Source organism: Muscardinus avellanarius (assembly GCF_963383645.1).
Source record: "Muscardinus avellanarius genome assembly, chromosome: 6".
In the NCBI taxonomy this organism is placed as follows: Eukaryota; Metazoa; Chordata; class Mammalia; order Rodentia; family Gliridae; genus Muscardinus; species Muscardinus avellanarius.
Window position 1 is genome coordinate 71,046,558 of NC_137791.1, and position 17,222 is coordinate 71,063,779.

At 43.8% G+C, this 17,222-nt stretch overlaps 1 protein-coding gene across 1 annotated transcript in view; it reads left to right on the top strand.

The window, feature by feature from the left end:
* SCD5 (stearoyl-CoA desaturase 5) overlaps positions 1–17,222 on the top strand; it is a gene marked incomplete at both ends in the record, with an annotated part of 156,995 nt that overhangs the window by 111,092 nt on the left and 28,681 nt on the right. The window contains one exon of the mRNA XM_080697214.1: positions 7,378–7,583. Coding sequence (XP_080553340.1) covers positions 7,378–7,583 — 206 coding nt within the window. The remainder of the gene's footprint in view (positions 1–7,377; positions 7,584–17,222) is intronic.

A 17,222-nucleotide genomic window follows, 5' to 3' on the forward strand; every position in this document is an offset into this window, starting at 1 on the left:
TCAAACAGGATCCATATTCTCTGTCTCTGTCTCTCTGTCACACACACACACACACACACACACACACACACACACACTTTTTATTTTCAAACTTGCCTATTCAAGCTAGACAGGGTGGCACATGCCTGTAATTCTAGCACTTGAGGGGCTGAGACAAGAGAATTGCAGGTTTGAGGCCAGCTTTAGCAACTTGGTGAGACTGTTAAAAAAAAAAAAAAAGGTGGGTAAACTGGGGTCTATCCCTGGTACAAAAAAAAAAAAGGAAACAAAACCCAAACCTGCCTGTTCAAGCTGCATGTTGGTCCCAGTTTCTTTTTCACTATTGACTGGAAACGGCGATGTGTTACGAATGGAAGTGGAATTTCCTTTGGCTGTGTTTTGAAACCACCTGGTAAGTGCTCCTGTTGGATCCTTAAGCAGCCATGAAATTGAATCAGGGAACAGAACAACCACACGAGCATCTGGTCAGGAGCAAGCATCTGTTTCCAATAGGCTGGGAAACCCGAGCAATGGTTCTGGTTTTGGTTCTGCTGAGTGGGACGAGTTGAACGCTGTTCACACTCAGCCTTCACTTTTCTACCCAGCTGAAACTGTGTGGGCCTGAAGGACAGATTCCCCGACCGCCACCTAGATGACTAAGTTTGGGAATTCATTTTGCACATAAAGAGAAGCTGGGAACAAGTTGTTCTGACGAAGCCGGTTGTTCCATAACCCTCTTTAGCAGAGCTTGTGAGATGATAGATGTCGCTCACATCCCAGGTGAAACTCAAGGGTCGCATGGATGGAGGAAAACCACCCCAGGATCACTCTCACTTTCTCCAGTCTCAGCAGGGACCTCGACCAGGAACATTATTCATGATGGATAATGAAGTAGTAAAGAAATAGTAAAGGCCAGGTTACGGGGCGGGTCCAAGCAAGGCCATTGCTGCACCCGTGGAGGGGTGGCTGGTGCATCAGAGTCAATGAGCACACAGAAGGAGGACATAGAGATGTATTACCTGCCTGGATCACTAGAGGAGCCTTACCCCTTCGAAGAGTTGTTCCTAAGGTAGGGCTGGTGGCTGAAGCTAGGACATTTTGATTTAGGACTATAGAAAACTTTTTCAAAGATAACTTAGCCTTCCACAGTGCAAAAGAAAAGCCTAATTTTTTAAATAAAAATTTAGAAAATACAAATTAAAAGAAAAATGAAAAATCATATATAGTCCTACATCTTGTATAGAACCACTATAAACAGCTAGATTATATACTTCTTTTATTTTTTCTATGTTTAAACACATTTTGATTAAAAATGAGTTCACTGCATACATATATATATATATATTTTTTAAGACTTGCTTTTATTTTTGTTGTACTGGGGATTGAACCCAGGGGCATACTACCTCCAAGCTATATCCCCAGGCCCATTTTTTTTATTTCTTATTTTGAAACAGGGTCTCATTGAGTTGCAAGGGCCTTTCACTAAGTAGCTGAGGCTGTCCATGAACCCAGATCCTCCTGTCTCAGCCTCCCAAATACTAGGATTACAAGCTTGCGCCACCATGCCTGGTTAAGACTTGCTTTTCACATAGATACTTTCCCCTTCATCATTCTGTGTCAGTGCATAACTTTTGGTTAATTATGTGTATGTGTGTGTGTGTGTGTGTGTGTGTGTGTGTGTGTGTGTGTGTGTGAGGGGGGGGGGATACTGGGGATTGAACCCAAAGACATTCCTTTTTTTTTTTTTTTTTTGGTGGGACTGGGATTCCTGGAAGCCCTTTTACCTCCGGGCTACACTCCCACACCTATTTTTACAATTTCATTTGGAAACAGGGTCTCCTAAGCCAGCTGGCTTCGAACCTGCGCGATCCTCCTGTCTCCGCCTCCCAAGCGCGGGGATTACAAGCATGCGCCACCACACCCAGCAAACCCAAGGACATTCTATCTCTGAACTATACCCCCAGTTCTGTTTAATTTTTCATATATATATATATATATATATATATATATATTTTTTTTTTTTTTTTTTTTTTTTTTTGGTGGTACTGGGGTTCCTGAAAACCCTTCTACTTCTGGGCTACACTTCCAGAGTTATTTTTACACTTTTTTATTTGGAAACAGAGTCTCTTAAGCCAGCGTAGCTGGCTTCGAACCTGCGCGATCCTCCTGTCTCTGCCTCCCGAGTGCGGGGATTACGAGCGTGCACCACCACGCTTGGCTTAATTTTTCATATTTTGAAACAAGCTCTCACTAAGTTGCTGAGGCTGGCCTTGAACCTGCCATCCTCCTGTCTCAGTCCCCCAAGTACTAGAATTACAAGTGTGTGTCACCAGTTTAATTACTTTTTTTTAATCTACAAAACTAACAGAGACTATTTTTAATAATTTCAGCTTTAAGAAAAAATACAAAAGCAGTTCTTCTTGGACTGCTTACCAATATATCTTCCCTAAAATAGAAAATAGAAAGTAGAAAGAAAGAAGTCTTTTTGTAGAAACTTTGTAGGTATGTATGTCTAAAATTTTAGGTATGTATATACATACACACACACTGTCTTATACACACAGAAATAGTATTTAAATAACTAATATATCATAGGATATATTACATTTGTTATGTGGAAATTCAGGCCTTTTCCATATCCTCATTGCAGTGCATATCCTTGTGGTTAAATTTTTGTACACAATCAGGATTATTTCCTTAAGACAATTTCTAGAAAAGGAATTGCTAGATTCAAAGACACACACAATTCAAAGGCTTTTGATTCATCCTTCACATTGCCCATTCATCCTTCACAAGTTTATGCCAATTTCACATCCTCAACAGTAGGCAGAGAATGGAATGCGTTGTAACTTTTAAAACTGAAGTGTAGGACACATGTGTACAAGCCGTAGTTAGATCTCAACTCTCCAGTGTGGTAGCCACTAGCTTCATGTGGATGCTGAGCGTGTGAAATGTGCCTGGTCCAAACCGAGGTACGTCAGGGCCCGCGCACCCATGCCTCACTCATGCCGGGGGTCTAGGAACTAAGGCTGCTCCCTTCCATGCCCCGATTATATCTCAAAGAGCGATCGTCCACTTTTGAAGGTCATGGGATTGCACAGTAAGACCATGATCTCCCAGAACCTACCAAGTGTAAACTCGAAGTTGCACATTTAATAATTTGTCAGTGTGTCTGTTAGAATGAGTGAATTGAGGCTACCATTGCCACGCTCAGGTCTAAAGTTGCAGGAGCACCTTGTGCCCGCCGGACCCTCAATTCTTTTGCTTTTCGGTGAAGCGGGGATGATAGGGTGGCACTGAGATTTTTAGACGAGAACAATCAGCTCTGTGTAAACACAACTAGGAGAGATGGTCAGGGTATCGCTGAGACCATGGCTTCCAGTACAGGGGTAACAGTCCTGAGGTCTGCTGGGCCCATCCCTCCTCCCCATCAACCCTCAGCTTCCCCTCTCACTAGCCTCAAAAGCCTGTATTGACCTTATCAAAACACACCCTGGGTACACACACCTGCTGCCAAGCACCAAGGCCTTTCCCTCCACACAGCCACCCTCACCCTCTCCCTCCAGAGCGGAAACTAAATGCAGATAAGGAGGGAGAACGGGCCCCAGGGTCAAGTGTACAAATGTTGCTATTTTTCTGCTCTATTTTTGAGTCACATCTCTTTCTTTTTCACTTTTTTTTCACTGGACTCAGCTTGACCATTGAAAAACAAAACAACAAAGAACTAAAATTATATTTCTATGCCTTCAAGTATTTTTGGCTCAGTCCTGAGCTTGATCATTTGGAAGGCGGCCCAAACCTTCCTTTGTTCCACTCTTAGAGCCAAGTGGCTTCTGTCAGGAAGGTACCTAGGTAAAGGAAGTAAGACAAATGGTGCTGTTGCGACTTGTCAGCATCCTGCTTACTTTAGTTCTTCCAGCTCCCCACCCCCAAAAGTGCTGGGGATGAAACTCAGGGGCATTCTATCTCTGAGTTATGTCCCCAGCCCTGTTTTTAATCCTTTATTTTGAAACAGGGTCTCACTAAGTAGCAGAGGACCCCACTAAGTAGCTGAGGCTGGCCACGAACCTGCGATCCTCCTGTCTCCGCCTCCCAAGCACTGGGACTACAAGCGTGCGCCACCACGCCCGGCTTCAGTTTTGTCAGAATAATGTTTCTAGTCCTTTGGAAGGCCCTGTTTGGATTTACTGTGAAGTTGTATGTCACTAAATTAAAGAGTTGATATAAACTTTTTAACACGAAAAAAGAGAGTTCTCTGTTAATGACTTTTCCCCTACCCTTGAGGAATAAGGCAGATGCCCTGTCGACACAAAGCTGAACTGAGAACTGCAGGAGTCCCATCACTGCACCATCACTGTTCTGACTTCCTGGAAAAACTTGGCTAAGTATGTCCCAAACCTTACTTTTTCCATCTGAAGGGTGACAGTGTTCTCTTTTCTTTCCATGCCACGTTCAGCTACGCACTGTGTGATAAAAGCAGTATGTTAATGCAAAAGGAATAGGTTATGTTGGGCTGCAGAAGTTTTGATTGACATTTGAAATTCTCTTATGATTCTGATTTCTGTAATTATATATAATAGAATGCTTTCACTCATTCCAGCCACTGTGTTTAAAGACATTGGTAAAATCTAAAGACCTTTTTAATACTGAGTAAGACACACCATAATTTTTTTTGCCTAAAATAGACTTCCAGACATTCATTTTCTTTTTTCATATTCCGATTTGAGCATATAATTCACAAGTCTGTCTGCCTCTCTTTCTCTCTGTCTCTGTCTCTGTCTGTCTGTCTCTTTCTCTCTGTCTCTGTCTCTCTGTCTCTCTCTGTCTGTCTGTGTCTGTCTGTCTCTCTCTCTCTCTCTCTCTCTCTCTCTCTCTCTCTCTCTCTCTCTCTCTCTCCATCCTATTACTCAAAGGCTAAGCAAATTTAAAACAGTTTCCAGTATGGGATGGGCAAGACTTAGTGCCTGTCTCAGCCTCCCAAGTACTAGGATTACAGGTGTATGTCACCACACCTGACTTAAAAGAACTTTTTTAAAAAAGAAAAAGAATAAAGAGCTGTTGGAGCTTTGCAAATAAAACAGTTTCTTCGCTTCTCATCATCAGGATGAAGCCAGTATCTATGAAATAGAAGATTCTTAAAAAGCACATTACTAGTTATTGAATATTGTGGTATAAAATGTTAATGCCATCATCATAAAAAGGAAAGGCAGTATTGACATTTTTATTTAATTAATTTATTTATGTATTTATTTATTTACTTATGGTGGTACTGGGGGTGAAACCCAGGGGCTTTTCTACCTCCAGGCTATACTCCCAGACCTATTTTATATTTTATTTGGAAACAGGGTCTCACTAAGTTGCTGAGAGCCTCACTAAGTAGCTGAGGCTGGCTTCGAACTTGTGCGATCCTCCTGTCTCAGCCTCCCAAGCATTGGGATTACAAGCGTGTGCCACCACGCCTGGTAAAATTTTTATTTTAAATTAATTTTTATATCAAAAGCACTATTTCCCAGTCTTATTTACCAAAGGCATTGTGGGGTTAAAAACAAAAAATCCAGCAGGGCATGGTGGTACACACTTATAATCCCAGTACTTGGGAGGCCGAGACGGGAGGATCAAAGGTCAGCCTCTGCAACTTAGCAACTTAGCAAGATTCTCAGCAACCTAACAAGGCCCTGTTTCAAAACAAAAATAAAGAGGTCTAGGGACCCAAGTGTGGTGGTGGGTGTTTGTAATCCCAGTACTTGGGAGGCTGAGACAGGAGGATTGCAGGTTTGAAGCCAGCCTCAGCATCTTAGTGAGGGTCTCAGCAACTTAGTAAGACCCTGTTTCCAAATAAAATATAAAAAATCGGTCTGCAGGTATGTAGCTCAAAAGTAGAAGGTCCCTGGATTCCATCCCCAGTACCATACATACAATAAAAGATCTAGGGGTGTGTCTTAGAGGTACAATGCCCTTGGTTCAATCTTCAGTAATGCACACACCCATACATGCACACACACACCACTGAATACAAGTTGAAAGTCTGTAGATCTCAGAGACCTTTGGATATAAGATAAGGTCTCATAAATTAGAGTAGCCTAAACGTATCCATCCCTATCCCTGATAACTGGTCCAGGACCTGCAACTCCCTGACACCCTCTTACTGTCTCTCATAAGAGGATCAATGGGGCCAGTGCCGCAGATCTTGGGGGCCCCACCCCTGCTCTGTGGTTGGGCAGATGTTGCTGGGACCTGATGCTTCTCCCTCCTTGGGTCACAGTCTGTCTTGAGGTTCCTGTGTGCTGTCCTGCTCTTACCCATTGCTGAACAGAGAACTGCTTGGTAAATTGGTAGATGCCACCAAGGACGCCAGGTTCCTCCTGGAGCTGCAGTCACCGCCCCTCCCTTTATATAAAACAGTCCCAAAGCAATGTCATTTGTGCCTTGGTATTTTGCAGAGATTTGGAGAAGCAGATCTTTGGGTTTATTACTTACCAGCTTCCTGCGCTCTATGACTTGGACATGAAGCCCTCAAAGTAGAGGAGGGAGGTGGAGAGTTCCAGGCTTTTCATACTCAAGGTTGACCCTCTCCTCTGACAACCAGATTCTTCCCATGAAGGCTTCACCCCTCCCCCTCCCCTTCCCTCCCCCCCCTCCTTTGTTGTACTAGAGATTGATCCCAAGAACATTCTACCTCTGAACTAAACCCTTGTTCTTTTTTATTTTTATGTCGAAATAGGGTCTCACTATGTTGCTGAGAGTATCATTATGGTGCTGAGGCTGGCTGAGAATCTGCCATCCTCCTGTCTTAGCCTCAGAAGTACTAGAATTATAGGGGTGTGCGTGTGCCGCCAACCTGGTCTGAATTTCTCTCTCTTTTTAAAAAAATTTTTATGGTACTGGGGATTAAACCCAGGGAAATTCTACTTCTAGCCCTATTTATTTTTTATTTGGAAATAGGGTCTCATTAAGTTGCAGAGGACCTCATGAAGTTGCTGAAGCTGGTCATGAATCTGTGATACTTCTGTCTCAGCCTCCCAAGTACTGGGGTTACAGGCATGAACCACCATGCCTGGCTTCTCTTTTCTTGATATAAATGATCTCTCAGGAGACTTTAGGAGCCCCCACCAGAGCTTTTCTTCAAGACTCTCCTCTAGCTCACCCAGTAAGCCTGAACCTTCTGCAGCAGGCCTATCCCAGACACAAGCTAAGATCCTTGCTATGTGAAGATTTGTTCTTTTTGTTCTCAGGACAGCCACCCCAGACCTCCCTGGGGACTGGCCTGGAGGAGGAACTGCGAAGTGGCAATGGGAGGAGAGTGGCAGTGGGCAGTGAGGACGAGGTGGGAGGCTGAGGGGCGCACCAGGATTTCACCAGGCGTTCCGTCCTTCAGTGGGCTCTGCATTCTCTCTGCAGAATGACATCTTTGAGTGGTCTAGGGACCACCGAGCCCACCACAAGTACTCAGAGACAGATGCTGACCCCCACAATGCCCGCAGAGGCTTCTTCTTCTCTCACATTGGTTGGCTGTTGGTTCGCAAGCATCCGGATGTCATCGAGAAGGGGAAGAAGCTTGACGTCTCTGACCTGCTCGCCGACCCTGTGGTTCAGTTCCAGAGAAAGTAAGTGAATGGACATTATAGAGTGCAGTCCAGGCAACACTGCCTCACAGTGCTCTCAAGTGTTTCTCTAATGAGTGGGCCTTATTATTAGGGTTTGCCTCTGTTACTTTTCTCTTTCTTATTAAGTTCTTCCTGCTGGAAAGCTTGTTTGGAGATTTAAGTTTCGTTTGTTGTCGATTTGTGTCAAGCCCGTTGTCATGTCTTTCTAATCGCTCTCGCACAGAAGATTTCGGGGATTGTTTGGGTGTTTCCCTCTACCCTGCTCTTGCTTACCTGGGGTAGCAACAGGTGAGGCTAGCTTATTCTAGCAACACGCTTGACTCCACCAGATGGCCTGCTCTGTTCTTCTGCAGTCCCTGCCCCACCATGGAAATATTATACCAGTAGGTGTCCGTGCAGAGAAAATGAGACCACATACCTGGAAGCCTCAGAGCACCTGTGTGCCCTAACAGTGTCAGCCAGGTTTATGCAGTTGGTTCAGCTTTGCACAGTGAAACTACTTTTAACAAGTGCATGCACAAAGATTGCCTATAATTATGCTGGCAAGTAGAGAGCGCCCATTGTTTACGTCTTAACTAGAAAACTGGCAGGTACTATATCCATGTTGGTTTAGGTCTGCAAACTTGGCCATGCTGAGAATATTTAATAAATGGGCTTGTTGCCCCTAAAGCAATGGATTTTTATGCAAAGAGGATAGTTTTTGGATCATCTCCTGGCCAAAGCTTTGTGATAACATGGTGAGTGGTTACTAAAAACCATCTCCAATGACAGGTTGGAGTCAACTGAAAACTTACCTGTGTGGAATCTGTTCAGGCTGAAGGTGGAAATAGAAAATGCAGCTTTGTCCAACACAAGAATCTTTTTGTGAAAGAAAGAATGGCTTAGAAAGTGCTGGAGAGAGCCAGGTGTGGTGGCCCATGCTTGTAATCTAAGTACTTGGGAGGCTGAACAGAAGGATCACAGGTTTGCAGCCAACCTTAGCTACTTAGTGAGGCACTCCACAATTTAGTGAGATCCTGTTTCAAAATAAAGAATAAAAAAAATAGGACTAAGGGTGTAGCTTGGTGGTAGAATGCCTCTGGGCTCAACTCCTATTACCACCAAAAATAAAATAAAAAATAAAAAAAGTACTGGAGAGCCAGGTATGGTGGTGTATGTCTGTAATCTCAGTACTTGAGAGGCAGAGACAGGAGGACTACAGGTCCAATGACAGCCTCAGCAAGTAGACTCTCATCAATTTAGCAAGATCCTATTTTAAAATTAAAATAGGGCTGGGAGTGTAACTCAGAGGTAGGTAGAATGCCTCTTGGTTCAATCTCTAGTAATACACACACACACACACACACACACACACACACACACACACACACACACAGTGCTAAGTACTGGAGTTCCCAATAGCCCCCTCCCCTCTCTCATAGTAGTAGTAGTAGTAGTAGTAGTAGTAGTAGTGGGGATTCAACGAGGGGCATTCTATCTTCAAGCACATCCTCAGGTCCTTTTTATTTTATTTTATATTATATTTTAAAAGAGTCTAAGTTGCCGAGGTTGCCCTTGAATCTGTGATCGTCTTGTCTTAGCCTCCCAAGTACTGGGATAAAAGGTGTGCACTGCCACGTCCCACCCAGCAGCCTCCCCTTTTACTTTGAAGGGAGCAGTATAGTGAAAAACTGGCAGGCCCTGGGGTAGAACTGGGAGGACAGAACTCTGTCCTCCCCATTTACCAGCAAATGCACTAACCACTCTGAGTCTCAGGTTCGGAGAAATAGGAATACTTACCTCCTGTAGCCTTTATGAAAATATAGGAAAACAAAAGTATGGGAAGTGGTCGTGAACACCAGTGATGGCTGCGATTACATGCACAGTTGCTAGTCTGAGGATTCCGTGTTTCCATCCACAAGCCTGTTGGTTTCAGTAGAAGGTCTTCTCTGTGCACCTCAATACAGTCGTTAAGTGGACATACCCACTATCAAAGACTTAAAACAGAAAATAACAAAATACTTTCAGTTAGCAATTAAATGATTTCTTGATTTTGATTTTTAACCAAGAGAGTAAAACATTAAAGGTCATTAGAGAAAGAGCTTGAAAATTTCAAATAAGTAGAAGGAAAATTATCCACAGTCTTATATATACACACAGTCACTATTAATATTCTCTAGTGTCTCCTGCTATTTTTTACACTTATACTTGATATATGTGGTGTGATAGCAGTCACACTGCATATGCAATTGTATGTCTCGCCTTTAACTTCAGATTATCTTGTGAATACCATTGTCAAAGCCTGCAGGAGGACCCGTCAGTCGAGCATGTCATCATTTATTTAACCGTCACTGTGGCTGGATATGTATGTCATTTCCAATTCTGTGATATAAATGATATTGCTATATAATTAGTAATGCTTTGGGACAATCAGAACTTAGATTATTTTGAAAAGCTCAGATGAGAAGGCAAAGGCCCTTCTGTTTTATTAATAAGAACTGAGCCGGGTATAATAGTCTCGGTTTTTTGAACCATAAAAATGGAAGATTTTTTTCATCTTTTTCCTTTAAAAAATGTTGTAATCTGATTCATTATGTGTGGACTGGCAGTACATATGTCCAAGGACTATTTCTAAATTCAGGCTGAGGAACAAAGACTATTTCAGCAAGTTCCCTGAATAGTTATTGGAGAACATCTTTCATCACCAGTCCAGTGACCAAAGGGGCCATAGCTATCAGAAACCATCCACACGTATCATTGTTTCACAGCGGTCCTGGAGCGCCTGCTGAGATTCGGTGCTGAGGATATAGCTCTCCAGATTGGCCTTTGTCCTCCCAGAATTTTCAGAGGAGCAAGGAGCCTACAAATTAATTTACAGGCACTTATACCCTAGCAAGGGAATGTTGTAAACTAGTCCGGGACACTGTGGGAGCACAGAAGATTGTCTCCTAAGCTCTCTGCAGGGGGAGGGGAGAGACAGCTTTGTGGAAGGAGCTAGTTTCCGACCTGAGACCTGAGAGATGCAGAGGTAGTCAGGCGAAGATGGGGCAAAGGCTATTCAACATGCCTGCCGTATTGAACAGTATCAAACCACGGAACTTGTGCACCAGAGGGGACCTTGCAAATCATTTGGCCCATGCCCTCCATTTTACCTTCTTTTAAATTGTGATGATCAGTCGAGTGCAAATACAAGAAGAGACACAGGAGAGGCCCAGGAAAACAAAGTTCATTATACTTATAGGTCCTAGAAACAAAAGGCTTGGCCTTCCATGCAGGGGCAACATGAGGGAGCTGTAGCATGATCAGAAGGCAGAGAGCAGGAGCGAGGGGGATACTGAGGAAGGGTGGGGCAGGGTGAACAGTTTAGGACTGGCTAATATGAATAATTTCCATGGGTCCCAAGCTATGGAACAGCCCCTAGCTGCCTGGTGCCTTCCAACAATGATTAAGGCAGAGAAAGGTTGGCTCCTTGAGTACAGGGGCCAGACGGAGGAGCTCTGGCTCTGGATTGGCTAGTCTCTACATTGAAGGCATGCTCCAGGCTGGACCACTGCCACCTCTTGGGATTGGCTAGCCTCAGGAAGGGCCTTTTCTGTCCAGCCAGAAAGGCTTATGAGATGTTAAAACGTCCTGATATGAGCCAGGCGCAGTGGCTCATGCCTGTAATCCAAGTGCTTGGGATGCTGAGATAGGAGGATCTGAGGTTTGAGGCCAGCCTCAGCAACTTAGTGAGACTCTGTTTCAAATAAAAAAATAAAATAGAAAAATAAAATAAAGTAGGCCTGAAAGTGTAGCTCAGAGGTAGAATGCCCCTGGGTTCAATTCCTCCTACCACCCCCCAAACATTCTGTGTGTGTACACCCTACATTCTAGAGAAAGCTAATAAAATGTAGCTAGGAATCTGGGGCCAGAAGTCCCCCCTCTCAGGTGATTGGCTCCGTGTCCTTTGGTGGTATTACACTACTTGGAATTACTATAGCAGTTCTCAGATGGATGGGGAAGTGCTCGTGTCCTTTGGTAACTATCCAGCCTAGAGAACAAAGCGATCCATGGTCCAAAATAAGGTGTGTAGAATCACTGAGCCAAATGAAGAACGCTTCCGAGGTGCGCAGAGACAGCGCAGCCTTTGGGCTTCCTCTCGCTGCTGAAGCTGGCTTTACCTGTCCTGCCCACCAGGGCCTGTGGGAGAGACAGGGTCCTCACAGCAACTGAAGGCATTGCACGGGGTGTGAGCTGGAGAGGATCCCGTGTTGAGCAGCACTGTCATAGCACGTCTCCGTCCTTTTTACCCTGGGTTGAGTGAGGGCTTCCTGGGTAACAGAGAAAAGTGCCCTGCTGCGTTTGGGGCTCAGTCTTGGGTCATTTCAGTGAGGCACCTTTTAGAATTCCTCTGCTGCCGAATCCCTCTCCCTCCTGACTCCTATCTGGTTCTCTGAGGGCAGTGGTCCGTCTCTATTGGAGATGAGATACTCAGGTTTTGCAGTTGACTTCACCCCCTCCAAGGTGTGAGGTGTGTGCAAACAGACCCAGCCGAGTGCCTGCTGGATGGTGTCCTCACACAGGTCCTGTGCAGCTGACAGAGACCAAGGACTGGGAGGTAATTGTTCACTCAGTCCACTGACACAGGCACTGTTCTTGGCTGGCAAATACTTGCGTAGCCATCCTCATGACAGTTTACCAAAGAAAGGTGCGGCAGTCAGGCTTGGTTGACTTTCTATTTTATGGTCTAATGAAATAAGATAGTAGTAGCAGTAATAACAGAAAACAACATAGTGGGAGGGGTAGTTCCAGACTTTTCCCCAGAAGATAATTTCATCAAAGATAATCTTCATTGTTATACAAGTAGTTAACCAGACTACTTCATGGTCATAGTATTATCCCGTTGTGAATAATGAAAAGCTGGGCATCAGGAGGTGAAAGGGAGAGATACAAGTGCCACTGTGTTTAGACCCTGGCGCCTGGGGCCCCTGCCCTCGGCTTGCGCCTTTCAATGGATGTGCTTCTCCCCACGGGGTGTGGAGAGCTCAGGGCTAAAGGAACAATATGGAACTTTCTCTACTTTCTGGACCATGCCCAGGTTCTTAGAATTCTAGGATCTTAGAATCCCCTGCCCAAGTGGAGCCTACACCAGCCTGTTCCTGGGCTTTGTCTTCCAGGAAGGGTGTGTACCCCAGGCCTGAAGGGTACCAGGGCGGCAGGCCAGCCCCAGCTTCCGCCTAGACTCTTGACCCGAGCCCTGCAAATGTTGGAATGAACTTGAAAACGGGATCCATCTATCAGTTAGGAAATATGTTTGGTTTCAACAAGATAGAAGCGACTTTCTGTAACAATTTAAATAAGTCAGGAGGCAGCACTCCTGGGCGGCAGCACTGCCGAGTCATTAGAGAACGGAGTTCTCTGATCTCTGTGCACAGCTGTTTTTAGCATGTGACATTCATTCTCAGCATTATTTTATGATCCAAGTTGACACTGACCTCCAACCAGAAGGGAACTGGGGAAACGGAGACCACTGCAGAGTCACCTTTAAGGATCTTTCCCTGAGCATACACAAAACCTGTCCACTGTCCTCTCATTGACTGTATCTCTTGGTTATTATGCCATATCCTTGAAAAAAATCCTTGTTTTGTTTCTAATATAGAAAAGGTGAAGAGATGTGAAGTAATAGCAATAGTGACTCAACTATTCTGTCTTAAGCAAAGCAATTAGCTATCACATGCTAGTCATAACATTCTTGTGATGCAAATGGGTAGCCTCGCTGTCTCCATTTAGTGAACAGACACTGGAATCTCAAGTCATTTTCCTGAGATGGCAGAAGGAAGATAAAAATCCAGAGACTGTATATTTTATTTATTTATTTAATATTTTGGTGCTGGAGATTGAACCCAGGGGCGTTATATCTTCTGAGTTACACACTCAGCCCTTTATTGTTGTTGTTTTTTTTGTGGTACTGGGGATGGGACCCAGGGGCATTCTACCTTTGAGCTACACCCCCAGCCCTATTTTTTATTTTTTATTTTGAAACAGGGTCTCATTAAGTTGCAGAGGGCCTCACTAAGTAGCTGGGGCTGGCCGCGAACCTGGATCCTCCTGTTTCAGCCTCCCAAATGCTGGGATTACAAGCCTGAGCCACCACACCTGGCCACACCCAGCTCTTTAAAAAAATATTTTTTTAAACTGGGTATCACTAAATTACTGAGGCTAGCCTTGAGCCTTTGATCTTCCTGTCTCAGCCTCCCAAGTACTGAGATTACAGGTGTGCCATCATGCCCAGCTGTCCTAAGCAATGTTAAAGTACCTAGGAAGGATACTGGTCCAGCTGCTTAAATACAAGGTGTTTGCCTCATTGCCATGGTGATGAGATGAACTAAGAGAAAGTGGATGAAATGATTCAGAAGAGAAAAGGACTCTGAGAAGTAACAGAAATGTGTTAACATTGCCATTCTGGGAAGAAAGACAATTGAATGGGGCTGAATTCAGCTAAGTTGTCCCCTCATCTATGATCATTAGTCCATTTTCCCTCCTAAGAATGGGCATTGCCTCTTTTGGGTATAGTCTTTTTTTTTTTTAACTATTTAAGTTTAAAGGTGGGCATGGTGGTATATGCTTGTAATCCCAGCATTTGGGAGGCTGAGACAGGAGGATCATGGTTCATAGCCTCAGCTACTTAGGCCCTTTGCAACTTGGTGAGACCTGTTTCAACTGTTTCAAAATAAAGAATAAAAAATAGGGTTGGGGGTGTAGCTCAAAGGTAGAATGCCCCTGGGTTCCATCCCTAGTACTGCAAAAAAAAAAAAAAAAACCTAAAACTATTTAGGTTTACATTTATAGTTAGATGTTTTCGGTTCCATTTGCACTTGCATTTACACAATTGAGAGGAAGGGACAGAGATTTTCTTTACACTGTTACCTCACTCATGCCCGACCCCCATGGCTCACACCCCTCACCAGAGTGTGCCTTCGTCACAACTGATGAACGGACATTAACACATCATCACTCAGAGAACAGAGCTGGCACTCGGGCTCACTCTTGGTGTTGTATATTATTTGGGTTTGGACAAAGGTATAATGACATATAACCACTGTTTTTTGAATCATGCAGAGTATTTTCATGACTGTAAAAATCCTATGTGCTCTTTCTTCACATCTCCCGCTTCCACAACCCCGGGCCAACCGCTGATCTTTTTTCTGCCTCCATAGTTTGGCCTCTTCCAGAATGTCACGTTGTTGGACTTCTAAAGCCTGTGGCCTCTTCAGTTTGGCCTCCGTCATTTAGTAATATGCAGTTAAGTTTCCTCTGTGTCTGTTCATAGCTCACTACTTTTTAAGGCTCGATAATGACCAGACTATTCCTCTGGATAGACCACAGTTTATTTAATCATTCACCTACTGAAGGACATCTTAGTTGCTTCTAAATTTTGGCAAATATTAATATGGTTTTTATAAATATCCTTGTGCATGTTTTTGTGTGAATATAAATTTTCAACTCCATTGGGTAAATACCATGGAATGCAATTGCTGGGCTGTATGGTAAGAATGTGTTTGGTTTTGTTAGAAATAAGCAATTTTCGCTGGGTGTGGTTGTGCACGCTTGTAATCCCCAAGTTTGGGAGGTAGAGAAAGGAGGATCGCACAGGTTTGAAGCCAGCTGTGCTGGCTTAAGGGACCCTGTTTCCAAATTTTAAAAAATGTATAAAATAGGTCTGGGAGTGTAGCCCGGAGGTAGAAGGGCTTCCAGGAAAGTAGTACCAACCAAAAAGAAAAAAAAGAAGCAATTTTCCAAAGCAGCTTTATTATTTTATGTTGTTACTAGCAGTGAGAGTTTCTGTTGTTCCATATCTCAGCCAGCATTTTCTGGTGTTCTGGATTTTGGCTATTCTAATTGATGTGTGGTGGTATCTCTCTGTTTCAATTTACATTTCCCTTATGACCTATTCTCTGGAAAATTTCTTCATATGCTTAGTTTCCATCTTTGTATCTCCTTCAGTGAGATACCTGTTAAGATCTTTGGCCCATTTTTAAACTGGGTTTGTTTTCTTATTTTAGAGTTTTCAGTGTTCTTTTTATAATTCAAGTAAGGATCCTTAATTGGCTATGTCTTTGTGCAAATACTTTCTCCTGGGCCATGGTTTCTTCTACTTCTCTTGACAGTATCCTCTGCTGAAGAGAACTTTTAAATTGCAATGGCACCCAGCTTATTGATTCTTTCTTTCATGGATTATGCCTTTGGTGTCTTTTTTTTTGCAGGTCTGGGGATGGATCCCAGGGGCATTCAACCTCTGAGCTACACCCCCTGCCCTATTTTTTATTCTTTATTTTGAAACAGGGTCTCACTTAGTTGCAAAGGGCCTCACTAAGTAGCTGAGGCTGACCACAAACCATGATCCTCTTGTCTCAGCTTCCCAAATGCTGGGATTACAAGCGTGTACCACCATGCCCGGCTTTGGTGTCATATTTAAAATGTTATTTGAGGGTGTATTCATTCGAGTCACCCTTCCATGCCAGTCTGGTATGGAGCTGTACCTATCCTTTGTATTTCTATCTTTTAATAAACTTCTTTAAATCTTCAAAAATAAAAAATAAAATGTTATTTGAGCCAGCCAGGCCTGGTGGCATATTCCTGTAATCCCAGCATTTGTAAGGCTGACACAGAAGGATCATAGGTTCAAGGACAGCCTCAGCAATGCAGGGAGACTCTCAGCAACCTAAAGATACTCTGTTTCAAATTTTAACAAAGAGGGGAGCGGGGGTATATGGCTTGGAGGTAGAATGCCCCTGGATTCAATCCCCAAATGCCACACACAACAACAACAACAACAAAACAAAGGGAAAAAACTCCTGCCAAACCTAAGGTCATTTATATTTTCTATTGTCTAATAATTTTGTGTTTGACATTTAGGCCTGTGATCTGGTTTGTGTTACTATTTGTGAAGGGTGTGAGGTCTGTGTCTATATTCATATATTGTGCATGTGAATGCCCTGCTCTTCCGGCACTATTCACTGGAAAGACTGTCTTTTCTCCATTGTGTGCTTTTGTTCCTTTGTTAAAGATCAGATGTCTGTGTTTCTGTGGGTCTATTTCTGGGCTCTCTATTCCATTTCTTTGGTCTGTTAGTCTGTCCTTTCACCAATACCATGCTGTCTTGATTATTATAGTTTCACTGTAAGTCTTGAAGTTAAATGGTGTAAGTCCTCCGACTGTGTCCTTAGGCTTGTCCACACCTATCCTCTAGCACTGGCCAGTCGAGTCCAGGTGTTCCTGCGTGGCGCGGGTTCCCTCGCACTCCCTGTCTGGCTCTCCACTCTAGGGAGCGTTCGGCCGTTTTCCCTGAGACTTCATTTTTCTTACTGATCTAGGGGCTGTTGGTTTTGGGTTTGTTTGGATTTATAATTGTTGTTAGAATGAAGGAGCAGCTTCAAAGCTTTTGTTTTTTTTCCAAATCAGAAAGCAGAAGGTAACATGCTCCTTTTTTAAAGCTCTGACCATATCTCAGACCATATCTGTCTGCTCGCAAAGCGTATTTTGTTGTTTGTGAGTTTCATGCAGCCAGGGAGAGTGGTAGACAAGCCTTCAGTTAACTCGGCTTTGCCTCTCTGCCCTGCCAGCTGTGTCTTCCACCTGGGGGGCTCTCCTTGGGGCAGGATGAACCTTTGGGGGGTTCTC